Source organism: Cygnus olor, chromosome 2 (assembly GCF_009769625.2).
Source record: "Cygnus olor isolate bCygOlo1 chromosome 2, bCygOlo1.pri.v2, whole genome shotgun sequence".
Classification (NCBI taxonomy): domain Eukaryota; kingdom Metazoa; phylum Chordata; class Aves; order Anseriformes; family Anatidae; genus Cygnus; species Cygnus olor.
In genome coordinates this window covers 123097339-123121155 of record NC_049170.1, presented here as the reverse complement: position 1 = coordinate 123121155, position 23817 = coordinate 123097339, and the positions used below count along the sequence as shown (strand labels likewise).

The 23817-nt window shown below is 38.1% G+C and overlaps 1 protein-coding gene across 2 annotated transcripts; it reads right to left on the bottom strand.

The window, feature by feature from the left end:
• Positions 1-1180: 1180 nt before the first annotated feature.
• Positions 1181-23460, bottom strand: YTHDF3 (YTH N6-methyladenosine RNA binding protein 3). Of its 2 annotated transcripts, none has more exons than XM_040545739.1 (5): positions 23131-23460; positions 21296-21320; positions 16043-16128; positions 13238-14830; positions 1181-2146 (listed from the first exon to the last, which is right to left on the bottom strand). In XM_040545739.1, exons 1-5 carry the CDS (start codon positions 23152-23154, stop codon positions 2123-2125), a joined length of 1752 nt encoding a protein of 583 aa, XP_040401673.1. In that variant the 5' UTR covers positions 23155-23460; the 3' UTR covers positions 1181-2122. The 2 variants fall into 2 exon arrangements, with proteins under 2 accessions (XP_040401673.1, XP_040401674.1); XM_040545740.1 differs by lacking the exon at positions 23131-23460 and adding an exon at positions 22013-22933.
• Between the last annotated feature and the right edge of the window lie 357 nt (positions 23461-23817).

Here is a 23817-nt window from a genome sequence, read left to right as displayed (position 1 = left end):
TAAGTCTGCAAAAATATGAATACTGCAGTGGAAGCAAACTAAGGTTGTACATGCAATCAATTCCTGAATACCTGACTAACAGCAGCTTTAACTGGAAATGTCTGTGCATTTTCTTAAGGTATTTTTGCAACAAAGAAGTAGAAACATGCTGATCCCTCGAAAGATCATCAGAAGGACTACATTCTTTGAACTTACAACATTGTTTTTTGCCGCTTCAAATAATTAGTTAGTTAGAATAACAGGTAGTAATCCATAGGTCAACCAACAGAGGGAAACATACCTACAAAATCTGTTAGCAAGAAACAAAGACATAGAAGTAGAAATTTTGGGGCTCAAGCCAAGTTTCATAGGGTTTGGGGCTTGCAACCTTACTCTCCTAGACTCCTCAGATAATAAGCACGTAGTTTTCCCTTCCTTACCCTATCTGCATTTAAGTGTGATTGCTTCTTTTCTCCAAAACATGGGAGTGGCTTCCACTTTGGGCTTCCAGAAACCAGGCAGTAAACATTAAGATTCATATCTGCTACTCCTTGTTATAAAATAGTATTTTAAATAACAAGAAAGAAATGGCATGTACTGAAGATTTTCTGTATGCAAGGTCAGAAGAGAGCTAGGGGCTTAAGAAGAGAGAAAGTAAAATCCAGCAAAATAGCCAATATTCAAAACAAAGCTATAGAACTTAAGCTTCAGAACTTTGATTGCCAGAATCTATAAATGAAAGGCTCGAAACACAATATAAACATCTGTGTTGGACATTAAGACATGAAACATGTTCAAATAATATGTGGTATTGCTATTTTAAGCTATAACATATCTGACTTCTACAGTGCCGTTCTAAAAAGAGAAAGCTATCCCTGGAGTTTGGTACAAGCTGTTCAGTATTTTGTACAGTCAATACACCTGCTTAACATTTTTCTAATACTCCCTTCCAGCAGACAATGTGCTTGGCTATATAAACTGAAACAAAAGACAATTTTGAGAAGTTAAAAGCTAGTATAGCATTAATCACTTTAATATGTATTCTAAAACTCTTATCGAATGTTCTAACAAAAAATCTTGCTAAAATGGCTACAAATGTCATCCCCATGGATCAAAGTACTTCTTTCAAAATGTTTTCAATATGTGGGAAAAAATAGCTGAACATTGGGACAATGAAACAAAAGATATGAGAAACAGTATATGCTTGCTAAACAAGAATTATGTTTATTTAGCTAGTGAATCACCTAGAGGAGTAAATTTTCACTTTCATGATAGCAATCTGTCAGGCTTGCAAACACCCAGAAATAGGAATTAAAGATTATTTTAAATGTAGTTATAAAGGTCATAAAAAGTCTGATTTAGACTGAGGTACATTTACTCAAAACTGAGATTCATTGAGTGGTAGCAAACAAACAGTTCCTCAGACAAATGCACTTTTTCAGTATACATGTTACAGAAAAAAAGAAATGTGCATTAACTGGTGGTGTCCACCAAGCTGCATATTAATATTCTCTTACACCAAACAGTTTGAAACAAGGGAAATGTCATTCTAATATAATTTTATGTTACGTTTCATTTGGCTAAACTGCAGCTTAAAGTTGCTTTGCCATATTAAAAGATTACTACAATAATTTCACATGAACATTTAGACTTGAGTTTTACTCCAGGACTAAATATGGCATGATTTGCTTTTAATCTGTTGAATAGCTAAAAACTGACAATTAAAAAAACTACAACAAAGAAAAAAATTAAGTTGAAGCAATGTGAATCTCACATCATTGAACCACTTCTAATGGTTAAATGTTAGTATTTAACAAATTCAAAGAGTTAATGAATCCTTGCATTCGTTCGGTCTCCTGTGCCTTAGCTAGGATGCATAAATACAAAAGACAGCAGATACTGGTAAAAGCTTCAGGACAGAAAGTGCTTGACGAAGGTACAGTTCTCAAGTGTGTTTGGTGAGAGAGTATAAGGGCAGATGCACTGATGAGAACCATTACAAGAAGAGTCAATTTTGTGTTAAAGTGTTCAAAGATGTCACCTTAAGCAGAAAAAAGCTTTAATAACGTCTTCTTAGACATATTAGGCATTTCCAGAGTCTACATCATTAGTGTTGTAATTCTAGCAGGACATCTCCATATAGTTATTGTTTGTTTCTATTCCTCTCCTGAAAGAAAACAAAAACAAAGAAAAATAACGTTAATACAAACTTTGTTTTCTTCTCACTAGAGCAATAGCATTGCTTGTCATTTCTCTTAAATCAAGCAACTAGCTTTCAAAGAAAAAGCTTTTTCAGAAATCTGAAATACGTAGTTGAAGACAACTTTTTGAAAATAAGGCACTGAAGAAACACAACTATAGGTCAAATTAAAAGGCAAAGATGCTCAAAAAACAGCTATCAAAAACCAAAGGTTTTGTAACATTACTTATAAAAGACTGCCAATAAAATATATTGCACAAAGTGAACTGATTAAGGAATCCAGAGAACCTACAAACAATACAAGAGGTAAATCTTCTACTTAATTTGTCAAAAATGCTTTAAATTGATTTAAATATTCGATCTGTCCACTAAATACCTGAAAAGGTGAGGATCATATTCCCAGGTACCTTATTCAAAGCCCACTATAGTAAATGTTTCCATGTGCCTAAGATCAAAAGGTAAAGGAACAAGTTGCACCAGTACCACCACCTCCATGCATCAGTGTTGAGAGAGCAAGTAAAAGCTATTTAAAAAGCCATTCATACGTTTTTTTAAAAAGTTACTTTTACCAATGAAATGCAAAAACATTAGGAATAGGCTGGGGAAAAAAATGCAAAAACAAATACTTAAATGCATGCCTGAGTTGGAATCAGGCTCGTATTCAGTACCAAGCTGCCACAGCATTATGAGATGTAGCCTTTAATGTAAAGGAAGACAATACACAACATATGTAATAAAAGAAACAATGAACATCTTTCTATGGTTAAAGGCTAAAATACTAACTGCATCTCTAACAGGGACTAACAAAACATTCCTCTATATTACAAGACTAACAGAGGACTAACTTTTTCAATGCTTTATCACCAATTTTCTCTATTTCATTAAACATACAATTACATATGACTTCTAGGAAAAAAACACATCCATGAACTATTTCTTCTTGTCTTCGTTATGTATCTTTCTAACCAGAGTGCAGGAAGACATTATTGTTTGACTTCAGGAAACTAAGAAGTTTTCTTCCAATAGCATTTTTTTTTTTCTAAAAACATGTAAAACTGAGAAGGTTACATGAACGTTTTAAAATGCCTTCATGGAAGATGTGGTTCCCTCCCCCATTTAAAAGAGAACAGAAGTAATTTGCAGTGTTTTTTATTATTATTGCATTACACAGTATGTTATAAATGGAACAAACATAGCAAGGAAAACCAAAATAAACCAGGAGGTATTTGAACCATTTCAAAGCCACTATCTGATATCATATTGAAACTTTATTATGCTAGAAACTATTTAGAAAAAGTGAAAATTAGCACAGGATCACAAATAAATTCTCCCCAGAAGACATTATAATGAAAAGTGTATGTGACACTTAAATTGGTTATTAGTGTACAGCTAATGCTCTAGTCTTCTCCAAGACAGACTCCTGCCTCAAGAACAGTTGCTTCAAGATGAACATGAAAAAAGTAAGGCTTGCACAAAGTTCTTGGTCACAGTAATAATCCCACTGTCTCAGCAGCTGTATAATTGAACTTGTACAATCTACAGAACTTCAGTATATTTTAGGAACAACATTCACATTATTCTGCAGTATTTTTCCTAGTTCAGAGATAAGTGACCAATATTGGCATAGTGTTTTTAAAGCGAGATTGATACTATCAGTCATTAATATAAATTGGTACGTTAAGAGTATCTCCAGGCTAAAAAGCACATGATCACTGGCCTCATGCCTCACTATGCATGTAAGGCACGCAAAAATAGCCTGCTCATGTACATCTTAGATTATTGCTGTACTATTAGCAGACATAACCGAAAGGACTGCACAAAATGCTGAAAACCACTCCTGCAGTACTGTGGTAGCCTATGAAACTGCTACGTTAAATAATGAAGCAGTATTTAAAATATTGATAGCTATACACAGGTAATACCATCAGTTGCCATCCATTTGCAGGTATTATAGATGTAAACACTTCAAGCTGTCTACAAAGCTTCTCTGCATCCCGAACTGCTGCACAGTAAGCTGACCAGCCTTGTATTTCATGCACCCTTGAGCCAAATACACTTCAGTTCAAAAAAAATTCACTGTAGAAAGGGAATATCCCAACTACCTGCTTCCAGTGGACGAAACAAGGGAGGTTTTACAATTTTCAAGTCCATTTTGAACTCCAGAGAGGAAAAAAGGCTTTAAGAAAAATCAATGCACCTTTCCTGTAGTCTCAAGGTTACATATTACTACACGTATATTTAAGCACTTAAAGCAGACCGACAAACCTGACATTTTTCAACATGTGCCAACACTGTTCTTCAGATATATCTGTATCAGTGACATTTGACACTGTGTACAGCAAAATGAACTGAGGCAAAACCTGATTTCTTCAAAATGCAAGGACAAGACTATGCTCAGAAGCAAACTAGAACCCTCCCCAGCCCTAAGTCAGATCACTCACTAACAACTTCACTTCCTATCTCAAGAAATATTCCTTTCTTTGTATAAGCAGTTATTATTGACAGAATATCAGAAGACTATATCCCAAGCAGCTTTCCACCATCAGCACAGAGGAAATTTCCAGTGTACTGTCTGGATTGTACCATGTTTCCCTTTTACAAATGATCTTAGTTATTCCTTACATTCAGATGAGCAACATCTTTGCCAAATCTCTCCTCAGCATCCTAGGGTAAAAAGCTTCTCTAGTCAATTCAAGTTGCCTGCCAAAGGCCAGCACAGCCTGCTTCACTTTACAATTTGCCAAAGTGAGGTTATCCAGCTTTAGGTGGAGTTTATGAGCAGGAGTGGAAAGTAATTAGCCATTTGAATTAGAACTATGTGGGAATGCAACAGCTGGTTAGCAGTAACTGCTAGCTATAGACCATGTGGTGAGCAGATTGCACACACGCAAACAACTTGCTACACAAACTGAAAAACCAAATAAAGGTGAACCTAAAGAGGCTCAGGCATTAGAAAGATGTCTCAATCTAGAGTAAATGAAGGTATGAAATGAGCAATGCAGCAACCTGGTCTCAACTGTTAGGCTGACTTATTTCAAAATTTCAGTTCTCTAAATTCAGTGCATTAATTGAATGACCCCAGGCTGAAAAGCAACTGCAGGTAATTTCTCCTCAGATTTAACAATCACTGTGCCAACAAACTTTCAGCCTTCTAACTAACAAAAATGTTTTCTGATCTGATTTGAAACTGCCAAGAAGCATAATGCTGGTTTCTGGATTTTTATTTTTTTTCCCCAAAAGTAAGGGAAATGAAAGACTGATTTTTAGCACCACAAATTTAAGTGGTGACTTAAAAAGAGCTGCTACAGTCCTCAGCTGAATTTTTCCCTCCATGGTCCCATAAACTGAAGCTTAAAGGTGAGAGGAAGTAGACCTGAAAGAAGGGCTTGTGCTTTTTTTTATAGTAGTTGGAGGTACAAACATTTCAAAGTGTCCATTTTGAAATCTATTCAGGATTGCAAACTTGCACAAGCAAATTGCAGATAGCTTCCCCACACGCTCACCTCCAGCACAATCAGCTATACTTGCAAAACAAAATTTTGCTGAACTCGTGTATCTTGCTACAACGTTTAAAACGTTCATGCCTGAAGATGTCTGCTTTGCCCCTCTGTCAAGAGGTAGCATTCTTAGAGCAGCTTCAGAAGCCAGCATGTGGCATATCTCAGTTGCTTCGATGCAAACTTTGATTTAATCTTCATGTTCATCTGCAAAGTAAGCTAACATGTCAGACTGCATTTCTGAAGTGAGGTGCTCTGCCAGCTCTGCTGCGTGGGCAGAAACACCTGGCAGAGGCAGAACAGACAGCTGTAGAGGTGGTGAGGAGAAGCCACAGCAAAGTTCATGAAATCTCATTTACTGATGGCATCAGCCATAATCTGCAGTTTATTGCACCCCAGTCTATTATAGCTGTAACAGCATAAAAATTGACCTTAGTGCTTCAGAACCACAACGAAGAAATGATTACTGAGAAAACAGAAAATGCTAAAAATAGTTTACCCCATTTACAGAAAGAATGTCACAGCTGTTAACTAAGTACTTTACCAAAACTTTAAAAATTTGCCAAGCAAGAGTCCCTTTCGACTTCTCACTCATCTCTTAAGACCTTTATTACCTCACAACTAGATAAAATACATTTTTCTGAGTAGTACTTCTAGTGAATTCTGGGAATCTGTGAAAAGGTCAGATGAGGAGGATTTCCAGAAGCCTTACATGGACCCAGAAGTTTCTTCTGTGGCAGATATCATCTCCTTTTTATTTCTTACTACAACATTCAAACTAAAAGCCACAAATTAAAAATCAACAAAGTCAAAGGAAGTCAAATGAGGCTTTAAAACTCCAGAGCAGTTCCTTCTCCTGGTAAGCCCTATGAATTAATAATCATGAGACCTCGCTGTTGCAGATCATTTCATGTCCAGATAATAAATAAGGCTTTCTAGCATATAAATGTTAAGAAAATCTACCAAACTTAACTTATCTACTCTTCATATCTTTTTTGATGGCATCTTAGTTTATTTCAACCTGTGCAACACTTAGCAACAGCAAAACTGAAAAATTACAATGGAAGTGGTAAATAAATTTAAACTTGAGCAGAGCATTGTTAGTGGAACAGACAGATCGTATCGTTGTTATACTTTTAAAAAAATTGAATCCACATCTGAATTTCTACAACACACTAAAGAGCAGGGTATGAACACTCAGAAGACATAGGTGGGGAAAGAAACCTAACTAGTTTGAAGATACCATGTGATGACAACACAAAGAAAGGCTCTGCAGAAATCATGCTTGTACTAGAGCTGGGAAAGTCTTTCCAGTCTTGTTTTCCCAGACAGATATTTTCAGTGATGGATTGGTCAATTCTAACAGCAGTAGCAAATGCTTCCCTCCAGTGCTGTACACATTGAAATATCAGATGTTAATTAGCTACAATACAGCCATTTCAGCAAGCTCATTAAAAAGTTTTAAAAAAATCAAGTTTCTAGCTCCTCATTGCTACTTGTTAACAATGTAAGCAGTGCAATATTGACTTTAGAAGACTGACAATTGATAGCTTTCAAAACTACATCCACAGAAACTGCATCCACTGATGATCACTGTCACAGTGAAAGGAGCAGATGTCTGTGGGCTTCTGAGTAGAAGTAACAAAGGTGTCAGTCAACAAGATCTTACTTTACTGCTCTGCTAGGGAATCTAGAGTAGCCCTGAAAGGGTTATGACATTCAGTGCTGGGTCTACAAAATATACTGGGGAAGAATTTCTCAGACTTTCCTTAAGCCTCACCAATCTTTGCAGATGTGTAACTCAAATTACAGTCTGCCTGGAGGAACCGTGAATGTTTTTATCTTGCTTTCTCATTATATTCCATATGAAACTGGAATTAACATGCAAGTTTACATTTTCACAACCAACCATAAGCCTAAGTAGAGAAGCATACAATAATAATTACCACTCTTTATTAAGAACACTATCAGACCCCTGAAAAGGTGTTTAAACAGAACTTGGCTCAAACAGCTCATCATTCAATAAAAAAACTTTAATACATAATTTTAAATAGATGACTCTAGAGGTTAAAGCCAATCAATTTTCATACAAAACCTCAACAGTCCTAGTTCAATTGAATGTACAGAAACAGCTTTGCTAGATATATAAGCTTTGTATGGTTTTAAGCTGACATGGTTTTCCAGCAAAGCACCACTAGCAATCTCTCCTTGATTTTCTCCTAACTAGTCCATCCATAACATGAAATTATGAAATACAGCTGAAATACAGTTTAGAAAGTCATGCGGGCTGTGACTACCTTATGCAGACATATTTCTTCCCACTTCCTGCAGACAGCAGGAAAAAGCACTACTGTTCTAGTCAATTTGTTTTCAGAGTGATCTGAGGAGATGCAGCAGGAAGCAAAAGGCTGCTGCATGGTTTTTTAACAGCTACTAACATACACTCAGGGCTCTGCTTTTGCTCTGGAAGAAGGGATTTAGAATTGCTCCTTTATCTTATAAAAGACTACTTAGACACAGCATTTAGAAATAGCAAAGTTATCACAGATAACACTCAATTCAAGTCTGATGTCTTGTTTTAAGGATCTACCTTCATATTCAAGAACATCAAAGAATGAGATTCCAAAAATACCTGGTCTCTGAACAGTAAAGTAAACCAGTTAGTTGATATTCCTAGCTTTTCCAATAGGGGTCCCTATCTTACAGGAGAAATTGGTCATTCCAGTCCTAGAGTCAGAGAATTTAATTCCCCTCAGTAAAAAGGACTCTGCAGTCTTCATTCTGCAGGCAGCAACTTCAAGGCAAAAAGGAAGAAGATGCATCTAAGTCTTTCTAAACTAAGACCACCTGTGAGTTTAATTACATTCCAGATCTTTCATTCAACAGTCCAATACTGGACTTTCTCTGCTGCAGCACCTTTTTCCTTCCTACACGAAGGCAGGCCACACCACTACCTAAACTCTTACGTAGTCACTCTGACACCATTTTTTAATGCTCAGACCACTCTAAACCATCCCCATCCTGTAAAAAATTCTAAGCACAAGCAACTACCTCAGCCACATGCAAAGAAAACACGTACATTTGAAATCTGTATGCCCCTAAGAGAATTTGTAGGTCATTTTTAGGTATTTCCAAATGACTTCAGATGCTGAAGCAAATGAAGATACAGAAACTATGCATGGCATCACAGGACAAAACTTCTGGATCAATATCTAAATTAACTTTGCTTCAAACAATCCTCTTCTCCCAAGACCAGGGGGTAACATATTAATCTTATGAATGTCAAGGGAGCAAAAAGTCTTCTGATAATACTTTCTGACCATTTTTCTTTCTTAAAAGAGACTTGAGAACTGTAATATCACTGCATTTACAGAGAAGAAACTGTAGATATGCAAGTTCAAGCAAATTGTAAGATAACCTTTAAAACCTCAACAAAAGCATAGAGTAAATGCACAAGTTTCTCACAATGTATCAGAAACCGTTTTATTTACTGTTTTGAATGTCCTTTAGACTTATCTACACAAACTTAAAGCAGTACTACAAAATAGTACAAATATCATTTAACTACATTTAAGATGTCCATTAACTACCTGTTTTCCTTGACTTGCGCAAGGATTGTGTCTATATCAGAATTTGACATTACAAAAATAGCAGCTGAATGGGTTGGAGGAGGAGGGAAGAGTCAGTTTACTCTTAATGGATGTTTTTTCACTTCCCTCCTTCAAGATATTTTTAAGAAATATCTAATCAAGCATAAAGACATCAATGTCCTAGAGTGGAAAGGAGACATAACACTATAGTCTGAAATGACCCAACTTATCAGAGAAACAGAAGTTGCATTAGTATCATAATAAATGAGAAAGTAGTAAATTACTCCACTTAAATCAAAGTTCAGCTATATCAGCATCCCTCTTACAAGATATGTAGTACAACAGGAAAAAACATTTTAAATGTTTATTGACCTGCCATTTAAAGGTTTCCTGAAAAGTTATGTAATTTGCATTTGGATTTTTAAACATGAATACATACTGCATTTCCTTTATCCTTCCCTATGGATAACAATTAACTATTTTTCAGGACTATCACATTAACATGACAATTACATGTTACAGTTACTATGTCAGCATTCCACAGTTACATGGGACCATGACCTTTTTTACATTATATTCTACAAACAGCAGAATTCAAGAGGTCCTCAGACAACAGATAGTTATGGTTTAATAAGCCACCTCCTGTGGGTGAAGTTGGAGTACTAACAGCCTTTTTTTTTAGTCAAAACCATGTTAGTTTCATCTACATAGTTATGCACCTGAAATACTGATTTTTTTGCAACTTACTTTTCTACTGTAATTATGCACTCTTAAATTGTGTTTTTTCTGCTCCTTTTTAAAAAACACCCTTTTCTGTTTTCTCTTTGAAGACAATCCAACAGTTTCAAACAATCTGACTGCAATTATGCATACTTACACCCCAAAGCAGTAGTTCAAACTAAGGACTAACATAATTTCAGATTTCAACATACTACTGACAGACCTAATGAAAGAGGGGCAAGATTTCTTTGCTCCTTAGGACTACAGCATTTGCACACTTAAAACAGGACACTAACCCAAGCCATAAGAAAACTGAATGATTACTGCACAAATTTGCTTCCAATCCCACTTTTGGGGACATCACCCAGAACAGGGTCACATCAAACAACAGTACACACTGCAGCTCTAATATTTACACTTGAAGTGACTATTCAAAATCATTTGGAAGTAACCTTTATCAAATGGCAAAGTTAAGTTTCACGTTCATCAGACTATTCACTGCACTTTTACAAGTATACTGCCCTATTTTAATAAAATATAGTGATAGGTCATATTGGAAATTAATTATTGATCCCCCTGAGCTGTTAAGATTAAACTTTTACAACCAATTACTTTAAAATAAGTTAGCTGGAATGATGAACAGTTATAAAGTAAATTAAATCCATAAATCACATGCTGTTATGTTTAGATCACTGGCTGTATGAAAGTTTGTTACCACCTCTGTAACAACAAAATACTAACTGAATTTGAAGGAACACGCAAGTGACTCCTGCTGTCTGATGCACTTAATATTTTATTAACAGCCATTAACACATTTTTCATAACAAACACTAGAAACAAAATGATCCCCGCAGCTGCCACAGAAAACAGGCATTTTATACATAGAATATACAGTTTCACTGGCAGTAGAAAGTGCGCTAATTTATATATAGCTCCATAAAAACCTAGACAGCACTATGGAAAGGATTACTCAATTAACCATAAAACAGAGCTTACAATAGTAAGTAATTATTTCTGAGCTATACCTGAATCATGAAGGAGTTAACTATGTTTACAGACTGAGGATAGGTTGTTTATATACTGTGTCATAACAGAAGGAGAAGAAACCTAGACATTTTAAATCAACACAAGTGTAAGAGAATAAAGATCATCTCAGTACCTGGCATTAGTTTAATTTGGACTTCCTACATTTTAAGTACATATTAATTTGCTCAAGGCATATCTTAAACCCATCGACAAAAGAAATCTCACTAGATATCCAGCACTAAAATCATTATTTAAGAATTTGTCAAAAACAAGTTGTACAATGCTGGAGAAGAATCAGTGCCTTCTGTGCAAGTACGTCTGTTCTCGTTAGTGCTGGGAAAGGTAGCTATTTCAGCAGAGAAATGCAGAGCTCACTACTTGAGTCATATGGAGAACATGTGCTTCACCAAGAATATTACAGGAAATAGCAATGTTCCTTTATTACACAAAATATATATAACCTCTTTGTCATCTAGAGACCTAATAAATGCTGAGTTTAGTAATTTGATTTTTAAGTTTAGCATACACAGAAACACTACTAAAGCCATGCTCCCTCCCCCCATTACATTTCATGGCTTTTAGCTACTACAGAGGAAGCAAAACCACAAATAAACACGCTAGGGCATGTCTGAATTATGACTCCTTTGACAAGTTCTTTCACAAAAGTATCAGCTTTTGAAGCAACCAAGGTATTTGTGAAAGTGTCTTAAATAATCAGAAATTTAAGAAACTTCTGAAACATGAAGGCCATACAGAAACACTATAATCCTTCTGAAACATTATCAAAACAACAATGAAGTTGTATTAAAGCATGAAAACATCACTTTTCCCCTTATGTAGAATATTAGATATGAATGTGGCCCGACCTCCCATCATCGGGATGGCACAGAAGTAACAATACTGATTTAGGGCAACTGTTTTTTTTTAAAAATAAGGAAAAAAATAAGTATATTCAAAAGGCATTATACACACAGATATTCATTCTGCCTCCAAATAAAAACCTTCCAACAATTTATTGCAGAGTTGTGCAATGAAACTACAGACTTGATTTTGGGTATACACGACACCGGTCTAGAGGAGATACCAAACATACGTTGAAGGATTTGGTATGTTCAAGGGCTAGAATCACTAGACACTATCAGAAACCTAACAGAAGTAAGGAGACAGTGGAGCAGGTGAAATTCTTACACAGCCAGAATAGTGGCAGCTTCAAATAAAAACAAATTCAGCACTTTACAGCCCACAAGTTTCCTAATTTACATAAACCCTAGAGTTTTGGGGTTTTGTTCAGTAGGTGGTGAGACTGATGAACAGAAAGTACTACCACCAAACCCTAGTAATGCAAATTCTTACTTCTGAATACTTGCACATCAACAAACTAGTACAATAGTTCCAGACCCCTGAAACGCTTCTCACCATGAGACAAATCTATTTACTGTTACTAGCAAGCCTGAAAAGAAAAAGAAATACAGCAAAAGTGAATACTGAAGCCAATGGTGAACAGAAGCTTTTTTTTTTAGGAGAGGGGTACACAAAACAAACAGAAGTACTAAGAAATACTTTTAAGTAAATACTTTTTTGCCTTCCCCATTTTTCTGAAATACTGACCTCCAGAACTAGTTTTCTCTACAGATTTATCATTGGTATAATTTTCATCACAGAAATTAACTTTTTAATTGCACTATCACAATTGTCCAAAAAGTAATTCTGCCACTGTACGAAGTCATCACTGTATATCACTCGTACATTTCACAAACTTAAAAAATACAAATTGAATCAATAGGAAAACCTACTTTTCACAGTAATCTTGCTGTTAAAATTTTGTTAAAACAATTTGAATTGAAATGTTTTTTTTAAATAAAGGAAGTTTCTTCAGAAATTTCATGTCTTTCTAATGACATACAGAGAAACGTAAAAAAATCTAAACTAGAAGACTTCAGTTAATGCACTCAATTCAGGTTTTGTTTACTTTGAAAAATAAAACATCAGAAGTCAGCTTATGCATGCCCACATTAGTATTGTGGTTAAACATGTAACTGTTGTTTTGTTAACACAAGTAAAAATTTACATCTTTTCAGTACAAGCTAGTTGTATCAAGTACATACACCTTGGGGAAAAAGCATCACTTTCTGATTCAACCCTCACACCCAGAGATTTCAGTCGTATGAAACAAGCTTACCAAAAGTAGAAAAAACAGGAGAGCTACTATAATACTGATTTCTTACCCTACGCATGGCTTCCTCCTCCTCTTGACGCTTTTCATAATGTGCAAAGTCATCAAAGATTGAGGTGGTATGCTTGAAAGTAGCAATTATTTTAAGCACTTGCTTGGCTTTTTCTAGGGGTACTTCTTGAGTGTCCCTCGAATTGGTAACTGGTTTGTTGTCATTGTTTTCCAAGCGAATATGCCGCAGTTGGTTATTGGGAACGTCTTTGACAAAGATCCATTTGACATCAAACTTGCCCTTCCACTTATCCTGAGACCAGACACCAGCATACGCATTGTAGTCCACAACAGACTTCATCTCAGCCACTCCACAAAAGTGTCCACTGCCATTCACACTGAAGAGTAAATAGAGTGGGCCTTTTCCATTCAAGGAACGGTAAGCAGCATCCAAGCGCTTATTACCATGTTCAGTACTACACCAGATAGAGTACTTAATGGAACGATGAATATCGTCCTCTGAATAACTTTTGATTATAAACACACGTCCATTCTTCAGGTTCCAATCGAAGTCTTTGGGATTGTAGTTGTTTATGGCCTTTAGTTTCTCCAGCACTGGGTGCACTTCCACACCAGAAGGTGAGGAGCTGACGGATACAACGCCTAAACCAAAGTTTTCAGTACCAGCTCCGTTGTTCTGGCTGAAGCCCACCCCCCTATTACGAGGTGCTACCCAGCGGTTTTGCAGCTGTTGCTGCTGCAACTGGTGAGGCTGGGCCTGCTGCTGAGGTCCTTGTTGCTGTTGTGGTTGCTGTGGCTGAGGCTGCTGTTGAGGCAGTTGGCTTTGCACCAGCGGTGGTGGTTGAATTAATGGCTGAGGCTGCTGGATTATAGTCTGAGGAGGCAGTACTGGTTGGGCTGGGGGTGCTTTTACCACTGACCCTTTGTCATCCCAAGTTCCAATATTCATGTTGTGTTTTATAGGTGGGGGTGGTACAGCAGGGCCCCCAATGCCCACGTTACCTTTAGGCTTGAGTTTTGGCTGAGGTTTAGCAGGCTTCCTTGCAATGGCAGCCCACGAGGTTGGTTTAGGTGCTGAACTGCTAACTGGGGGCACACTGTTGGCTGCAATGCTTGTCATACCTGTACTGCTCAGAGCTGAACCTACAGTTTTTGTTACAGCAGCCGTCATATCTCCACCGATTTTCAGTCCAGTCATGCCTTGCTCGATGCTGCTAATACCAGGCACCTTGCTCAGAGTATCACTGCCAAATCCAGCCTGTCCATCTGCTATGGCTCTCCCAAGAGAACTAGGTGGATAGCCATAGCTGCTGCTGTAAGCAGAGCTTTGCGTTGATTGTCCCTGAGATCCACTCGTCCCCCATGTAGAGAAGTCTGCATTCCCAGGAAAAAAATTAAATCCATGCTGCCCAAGAAACGGAGGGGTATTTCCTAATGCCCCAGGTTGACTAAATACACCATCAGGTATGTAATGATGTTCACCATTACTCATCTGTCCATAAGTTGTCAAGTATGGCATCGGAGGGTCACCTGCAGTTGACCATGCTGCTTCGCCTAAGGAGTACGGAAATCCAATGGATGGAGCATAATAACTAGGCATATATGGGTCTGACATTGGTGGATAGCTGTTACTCTGCAAGAAAATAAAACAAAAGATCAGCAATACAGACTATATCCACAAGACAAAAAAAATCTAATACCATCCAAAATGTTTTTAAGGATTATATGAATCAAATTACACTTTCACCACTCCTCACAGGTAACAAACATGAATAAAATACCTGTTAGAAGTTGCCATTTTTTCCACAAAACATTTTAAAAAACAAGTCATTACAGTAGTTTCATAAGCGGAGAGGCATATCTGCAACTAGGATTTAAAGTTTTGCTATTTTGTTGGTTTTTTTTTTTGTCAGATTTCTCACTTTTAATAGTAGACAACTGCAGGAACACGATGGCAGAAAGGATGCAAGGATGTCTACTTGTTTCAGGAGAAACAATACTCAAACCATAACATTTCCCTTAAGTATTATTTGTGGTCTAGAAGAACAAAGTTTACTGGCTAAATACAAATACCAAGATTCCCTGGAAATCACAACAGTTATTTCTTTATGTGAGAAAGCACCAAGACACTTGAAAGAATACCCCCCCATGTAACTTCTGATGTTGTTTTGGAAAAAATATGGCACAATCATCATCCAGCTGACACCTCCTTAATATCACACTACTTGATGAAATGGGAAAGCCGGAAAAATTCTCAAAAGCCTTTTAATAATTTGCCCTTTCGCCATCTCTCAAGGCAGTCACAACATATAAAGTTAACTTAATGAATATTAACTTCTGACTACAGAGACAACTCACAGCTCTGAAAAGAAGTCATTAGCTTTCTGGCAGAAGTGTTATACCAAGCCATAGTAATATTAAACTTCAATCTATTATACCATTAACTATGAGATACTCCTCCTACCAATGTCGAAGGAAATCACGTCCATGCAGTTAATATTTCCTCAGAGCCAATGAAACTGTTGTTTTGAACTTAATCTAAAATATGATTAATTCATTGTAAATTTAAGGTGTGGGCTTTTGCTTTGGTTTTTGAGTTTATTTTAAGCTTCTTGTAATTGGATCTTTCTGAAGTAAGAACACAAGATCAGGAGACATCAGAACATGCTTTTCAACTGAATCTTTTCCAGAATTTAAGACAACTTAACCTGTTTAAGATATGATAAGATGTAAAATTGTATTTCAACAGGTACTCAGACAAGTAAGTAATGCTAATGAGCATCAAATTAGGCCTGGGAGTCCACTGAATTGGAAAGTTAAATTCAAGAAAGTAATGTTCACTTACCTGATTTGTCTGACTACTTAGATATGGCTCAAAATCATCATCATTTACTGCATCCTTTTGATGAATCGAACCGTTTTGTACTGAAACTAAAAGTAAATCTGTATTAGGTATACTCTCTGGAAATCTATCACACACTTTCAATCTAGGTAACACTTCTTAATCACCTGTGCACTGAAATACCTCTCCTTATGCTTTGAGACTGAATATTTTATCATTAAGCACCACATTGCCAATTTAAAGAAAATAGTTCATTTTGTCTCTAAGTCCCCCGATTACATCTCAGGAGAGTCCTGGAAAGACTGCAACCAGAACAGACTATTCCTGTCTGTGGAGTTTCCTCCTTCCTGAAAGAGGAATTTTCCTGAACTCCACAGACAAAAAACTACAGTCACACCTTATTTGCATGGGCAATAAATCCAGCGTTTCCAGAAGTACCAGACCAAGTGCATATGTACAGACCAACCAGATCACACATTCAACAGGTTGAGGGAAAGCTGCAACATGTGTTTTTCTCTTGCTGAGAGTAAAGTCAATAACCCACCAAGACAACAGGGAAGAGCTATTCCAGCTGTTTAATTTTGTAATTGCTAAATAACTATTATACTATACTAAATTAGCAGCATCTCCAAAGTTCAGAGGGGACAAGGCAAGACATAAGAAAGAACTAAAGTCCCCAAGGGTGATTACAATCCTTTCCCAGCATATGTGCCACTGCACACTGGAATCTCTACCTACCTGCTCTTCTTAGCCTATTACTTTTCATTTCATCTAAGGCATTACACCTACCTCGGATTTTGCAGCTCCCAAATTATTTGAAGCATCTCTCAACTCCCCCTCCCAAGTTATTATTTAAACAAAGTCAAATTGCACAAATTTCTACTAAACTCCACTGTTTCCCATGGTGCAAAGCAGAACAGGCATTTAAATAAGGCTGTTGATTTGAAATTATACAACTTCAATCTGAGAAGATAAAGAACTTCTCAAAAAGAAGTGACTTTTTCTGAATACTTTTTCTGTTGTTTTTATTAGTAGGTTCAGTGAAAACAACTTTTAGAGTAATCAGTAAGGTGCACCGCAAATCCATGACAGCAGAAGTTCCAGTAGATTTTCTGACAAATGGAAAATCTGAGTTATGAGTTGACTCCTGTTTCCCTCCTTTAGCAAATGCTTCTGAAAAGTATATACAACCACATAGCTAAACTTTCAGCTTTGTTGTAGCCAGTTTTTAAGAGCATCTTTTGTTGCTTGGTTGTGTTCTTCCCTCCCCCAAAGTTCACACTGCAAACCAAGCAGTACTTGTACCATGTCACTTCCTAGTTTTTTCACATTTGATTTCAATAACTCAAACTATCTTCAGGGAATTAAACTAGATGAAAAAATAACAATGGAATAGACAATCATAAGAAATAACCAAAATTCTGGAAAAATACATTAATTTCAGACAGCAGTAACAAGAGCTGAAAAATCATGATTTAACACAGAACAATAAAAGATTTGTTCCAAAGCAAATACCTGGGGAGGAGGGAAGCAACTCGCATCTTGTATATCTCCCGGGGGTTTTAAAAGTCAGAACACTTGACACTTCAATTGCTACATATTGGCACAGTGTTTGCATACTAGCTACAACCAACTATGACCAGCAATGGTGAGCATTATTAAAACAAGATATAAAAATACTTCTAAATTAAGTAACAACTTAAGTTAATATTACTGCTTTATTTTGTTTTCCCCATAAATAAGGGGTTTCAGTTCCGGCCATTAATCATCCTGAATTTAAACACAATGGAAACACACTGATGAGCTGGCACACTATATTCCTTTTTATGTTTGGCCCAGTCACACCAGAGGATGATCCTCAAAGTCTTTTCTCCATGCCACATCCATTGCTTAACCAAATAGCATGGACAGCAAAATTTTCAAATACAATTTTCTTCTAATAGAAAAGTAAATGGAGGGATAAGCGTCTTAAAAGCATGCAGCCACAAAAAAAGGGAATATACAAGCATGTCAAGACTGGAACCCTATCAAAATTAATCTCTTTATACTAATGAGCATCTGCCATGTTTGTTTCAGAGGCATCTAAAGATAATTATTTTTGGTCAGCCATGACACAACATAGAATGCTATTGTAAATGTATTTCCTTTCTTATTCATTCTGTATTGAGATCTTAAGTCAGTGACAAAATAGTTCCACACTGCCATCTTTACTATTAAATGTATACATTCCCCAGTGAAATGGCATGACTAGAAGTGTTTCTTCGGCTTTCCATTCTAACTTTACATAACATGTTAATCATGAAGAATGTAGCCCACACACAGATTTAACAAGAGCAAACAGATTAAGATGCATGCCTTATACCCCAAACCTCACATTAAGTGTTCCAACTGAACAGGGCAGTGATGAAAAACGCTAATGGAAGCTAATCTACAGTTACCAAAAATATCTGTATCAATCCAACCCTGAAAATACTGTATGCTTCCGCAAACAGTGAAAACATACAATGTAATTAAATGTTGTGAAGAAACAACTCATCAAATAAAGGAACTTAAAGCTTATGCTCTTTTAACTGCCACTATCCTTTGAATAACCACTTGCAAAATGCGCAAATGATGGCCAAAGGCATAAGAATAAAATTTTCCTTAGAAGAAGCCATTATACCTTGATTAATGTGGAAAATGAGTCCTAAAATAAACAAGTAACATTTCATTCTTGCTTTAAAACTAATCCTATGTTTAAGCCTCCTACAAAGCCAGAAAGATATATACATATATATGTAAACCAAAGTCAGCACTTTCCTATCGTAGGTGTGATACACTGGCATGAACAAAAGAAAGGGAAAGAGGGAGCTTGGGGAACACCAGGTCCCTATCACCCTCATCTTAAGACACCACTTGATTGTTATCAGTTCTGATGTTTCATGTCAACAGTACAGCATTTGACAAACAGAATAAGAAAACTTTCAAGATAAGATAATTGACTGGTTTAAGTCTCTGAAATACTGGAATTAACATCCAGCAGATTGATAGTACTGTTCTACGCCCTACAACTTCAATCCCACACATTCTGGTCAAAGCAAAAAAGCACATTACGCCAACTTATAATTAACTAGAACAAAGCATTAACAACATTTTACTAGACAATACAAATCAGCTACTTCTATCATTTGCAGGCTTAGTATTTTTATTTCAATATAAATACTTTCTATTTACATGCATACACCCATTCAACTGCCTATTCTCAATCTCTCATATGCTCTATCAGCCCATGCAAACAGTAACCTTTTCACCATCCTTTTCAGCATCATCATTCTTATGCATAGAATCAAATTTAGATTAGTCTGTTGACTCAGACTAATCACATCTTCCCTCAAAGCCCCTTTAAGCTGGGACTATATCGTGACACCTGAAAAAGATTAGTCTGCTAACATGTGGACAGTAAGGATTTCTGCTACTGACATATCCTCTTGAATGAGTGTCTGATACAAAGACGACTATTTGTGCTACCCTGTGCCACCATCCTCAATCTTCTAGCCCTTTAATCTAAGGCTAAATCATAAGTCAGATTCATAAATTATTTGCTTTAATGTATATTTCAACAGAATTGAGCTGATTATTGGTTTGTTTCACTACAATTTTCATTGAGATCATATTCCCACCAGCAGCCTACATATATATACATTTAATAGGATGCATTTCACAAAAATCCAAATTTAAAAAATGCAAAAACCTTTTTATTTAGAAATTTATTAGCTGCATTTTGATCCACACATTCTGAAGTACTTACAAATTACAGCACAAAAAATGCTAACATAAGTCAGTAAAGTTGACTTGTTTTCCTTATTGAACAAACTGCAAAACAGCATCCAAACCAGAGACGCTTAATACTTCCACTCTCGATTCACATATATGGAGTACAGTTCAAAAAACTACTTGTAAGATTCTCTAGTAGATGCATCTTAATAACCTCAGAAAAAAGCTTAGTGTAATTCAAAGAACAGGAAGCCACAAACTACTTGCTAACATGGAACTGACTTTTCTTCTCATTTAAGAGCAACATAAAAAACAAACAACTGTTTTAAAGAGACAGAAAGAGTTAAAAGCTCCATAAGTATTAGAATATGAGAGAACATAAGAGTATGACCAAACAGGTTCATTTTTCTCTGAATGCATGTCACAATTAAAAGGGAACAGGCCAAATTCAACAAGATTCAGGAACCACGTCAACACATAAGTGACATATACAATAAGAAGCAGATATTCTGTTGTCCTGTCTGTGCAGATTAAGTAAACTGTGGATAACATTAAATGACAGTTCACAGAGAACAATTAGATTAGTTCAGGTAATGAACAGCATTGGCAAGAAGTACACAAGTTCCAAAAAATGGTTCCATTCTGCATACAGAAATAACAAGCATATTGAATACATCATGCAGGTAGCTGTTTGCATATTATTCTACAGCCCAGCTTAGTGAGCAGGTAAAAAAAATAAATGGGCACAAGTGGACTGATTAAATAAAAATAAATCCCAGATAAATTATTTTGAGATCAAAGATAAATCCCAGACCAGAAATAAATTGTAAGATATAATCTGAGATGCTGTCTAGGACAGACTTGCCAAGTATTTTTGAGGGAAGAATATTAAGTAGTTGTTTGTTTCTGTGGGAAGGAAGAAACCCCGATTAGTATGTTATTTAAAAACTAAGATGTGGACAAATATGAAAAAGAAGAAAAGCAAAGGGCCTAGAAAAACTAAGAAAACATTCATGACTGACTAATACTAAAGTGAAAAGCCAAGAAATTTTCTGAAAATAAGGAGGGTGATCTGTTTTGCTCACAGATATGAGTAACTAAATAGTCACGTGGCTGTTATCTCTCAAGCTGAGGAAGCTGTTCAAAGACTCTTCCTGATGATTCTAGTAAACTGATTCTATTCACTCTACAGAAAGACCCAAGGTATACCGTTAAAGAGATTATACAAACATATCACAGAACATCAGCTAAAAATAAATAGCTATGTTATCTGCTTACTCCTGACATTAATCTTCATCTGCAAAATAAAACATTTTAAATTGATGTGCCATTGTGCAAGAGTAAAAATGCTGGGAAATAATATTTGGCACACCATTTCCTGTCATCTTGCTCTGAAATAAGACATCCTATAGCTGCAGTCTCTTCCCATAATTCTCAGGACACATTAACCTCCACAAACAACAAGATCAGAGATTTACACAAAATTACAAAGAATCAACTTACCTTTATTTCCCTGTCCTTTAGGTCTCTGTGTATAGGAAAGGGGGGAGGGAAGCAAAAAAGAAAAGTTCAGTTAGAATCCTCAGATGTTTACTTCAGGATATCTCCATTTATTTGCTAGTTCTGTTCTTTTCAATTTAAATATAAATTCAAACTATTATAAAAACATGCTGATATACAAACCCAACAAAACTGTTTTAAAATTGAAAGAATTTCACAGAAAACCATTAAAGTACTCTACAGTCTTTTATAGTGAAGCTTAACTGGTGGTGAAAGCGTGAAGAAATGAATTTTGATTGCCCCTCCTTGAGAAACATAAGCAATAAACATAGCATAAACTGAAACAGAGGAAGTTAGCTTAAGATCACTGCCAGTGCTAGAACTTCATTATGATACGTCATCTTTAGAATTGACTTAAGGTTATTTATCAGAGAAAAAACCTACCGTGTCTTGCCTTTTAGATATACAAAAGTATATAAATACACAGTAATATTGCAAGCTGAACTACAAGCTGTACATTCTTCATTTAGGCAATTACATTAAGTCTCTACACTTTCACACACGGAAATACCTTAAGGAGAATTTTTTTTCCAGGATTAGTCATTACAAAACACTGTTAATCTGTCATGCACTAAGAATCACTGTAACAGTACAAATCACAGTATCCTTAATTCCTCTACAGCAAAATAAAACAGCTTAAAGACAGAAACAACTACTAACCCTGAGAATTGAATTCATCTCCTCATATATGTACAATTAAGCATGAGTGGGTCCCCTGGCTCCATCACTCTAGCAATTTTTAGTCCTGAAAGACTGGGTTATTTACTGGTTTGAAAGTTTAGGGTAGGTTAGAGATAACCACCTCCATCTTGCTTTCACATGCATCTGTCTCAGAGTTAGGTGCCTGTTTAACACAGCTCCATCTAAAGCTGCATTGGTTAGTCACTCCCCTCTCCTCAAACCAGAAAAAATATCTGTAATATTAAAAGCCCCAGCTGTATCTTCTTTTGTGATATATCTCATCCAGGCACGCAAGGATCAACAAGAGACATGAAACTAAAAGAAAGTCGAGAAGCAGCAGGCCCCACAGAAGAGAGGGAAGCAGTGAAAAGCTAAGAGATCACTGAGCTAGAAATACGTGCATAAAAGGAAACCGGAGAGCATGCAGAGGGACAAAAGAAGCAAAACACTAAAGGCACACAGGGAAAATAAAAGAGGGAAGGAGGCTGCAGAGAGAAAACTTTTGGGGAGTGGCAGAGGCCCGAGGAGGAAGCGGAGAGCAAGGCAGAAAAGCACGCACCGAGAAAAGAAGAGCAGCAGAAGCCTAACAAAGATTAGTTAAAAATAAAAAAAACACAACCTCGCAGGCCCGGGAAGGATCGCAGCACAGCGATAGGGAAGAATCGGAGGAGAGCGGGTGGAAGGAGCGGAGGCCGCGAGGAAGGAAGAGAAAGCAGCGAGGCCCGAAAGGAGGAAAGGTGGGTGAGGAGAGAGAAAGAGAAGCGTGGAGAGCGAGGATGCGCCAGCAGCAGCCCCAAAACGCTAGGAGGGCGGCACGGAGGCGCCTGGGGAGCGGGGCGAGGAGCCCGGGAGGGCCCGGGCACACAAAGCCGCCGGGCAGGGGGGCCCCGCGGGCCTGGGGAGGCGGAGCAGGGCGGATGGGCGGCTATAAATAGGGGCTGCGGACGGGCCTGCCAGCCCGGCCCCGGCCGCCCGCACAAGCCCATGGCGGCCGGGGAGAGCGGGGAGGGAGGCGGCCGCCGCCCCGGCGCCGGGGGAAGAGGTACCGGAGGCAGCCGGGAAGGAGAGGGAGAAGGGGAGGGAGGGCAGGCCGGTACCTGGTCGACGCTGGTGGCTGACATTCTTCACGGGGAGCCGCGATCCCCTCGCTCCGCCTGGGCCTCGAGTGGTCGCTCGCACGCCGCCCGCCCGCCTCCTCCTCCTCCTCCTCCGCCGCCTCCTCCTCGTTCTCCTCCCCGCCGCCTGATTGTCCCCGCAGGAGGCAGCCGGCCGGCCGGACGCAGCGCCGCTTCCCCCCCCTGCTCCCGTTCCGGGCTCCGCTTCCCCACAATGGCGGACGGGCTCCGGCTCCCACTTCCGCTCGGCGGCGCCCTGACCTTCCGCTCCCCCTCCGCCGGCGGCGCCGCTGACCTTTCCCTCCCCGGCCCCGCCTCCATGTCACGTGGGGGGGCGGGGGGGAGCGGCGACGCGCTGCCAGCGGCTTAGATGGCGACCGGGAGGGGGCAGCGCGCATGCGCTGGGCCCCCCGTGCCCGCCTGGAGGCGCGCGGTGCGCATGCTCGCCGGGGACAGCTGGGGAAAGTTGATGGTGATGGGCTCCGCGCTACTGCGCATGTGCAGAGCGGCGCTGGCGGGGCGGGGGGAAGAACAGGGCGCATGCGCGGGGAGCAACCGGTTGTGGCGGTTGTGGGACGGGCCCGTATCCCAGTCCTAGTCCCACTCCCAATCCCAGTTCCTACCCCAATCCCAGCCAGCCCAGGCCCTGAAGCCCCTCAGTTGAAGCAC

What these genes read in the sequence shown, in the direction of transcription:
- YTHDF3 (XM_040545739.1), bottom strand. Translation starts at nt 23,154, where the DNA reads ATGTCAGCCACCAGCGTCGACCAG. An exon ending in TAAGTAGTCAGACAAATCAG is followed by an intron (nt 14,831 to 16,042) that starts GTAAGTGAACAT and finishes ATTTTCTTGCAG; the next exon opens with AGTAACAGCTATCCACCAAT. An exon ending in AGGAGGAAGCCATGCGTAGG is followed by an intron (nt 2,147 to 13,237) that starts GTAAGAAATCAG and finishes GTTTTCTTTCAG; the next exon opens with GAGAGGAATAGAAACAAACA.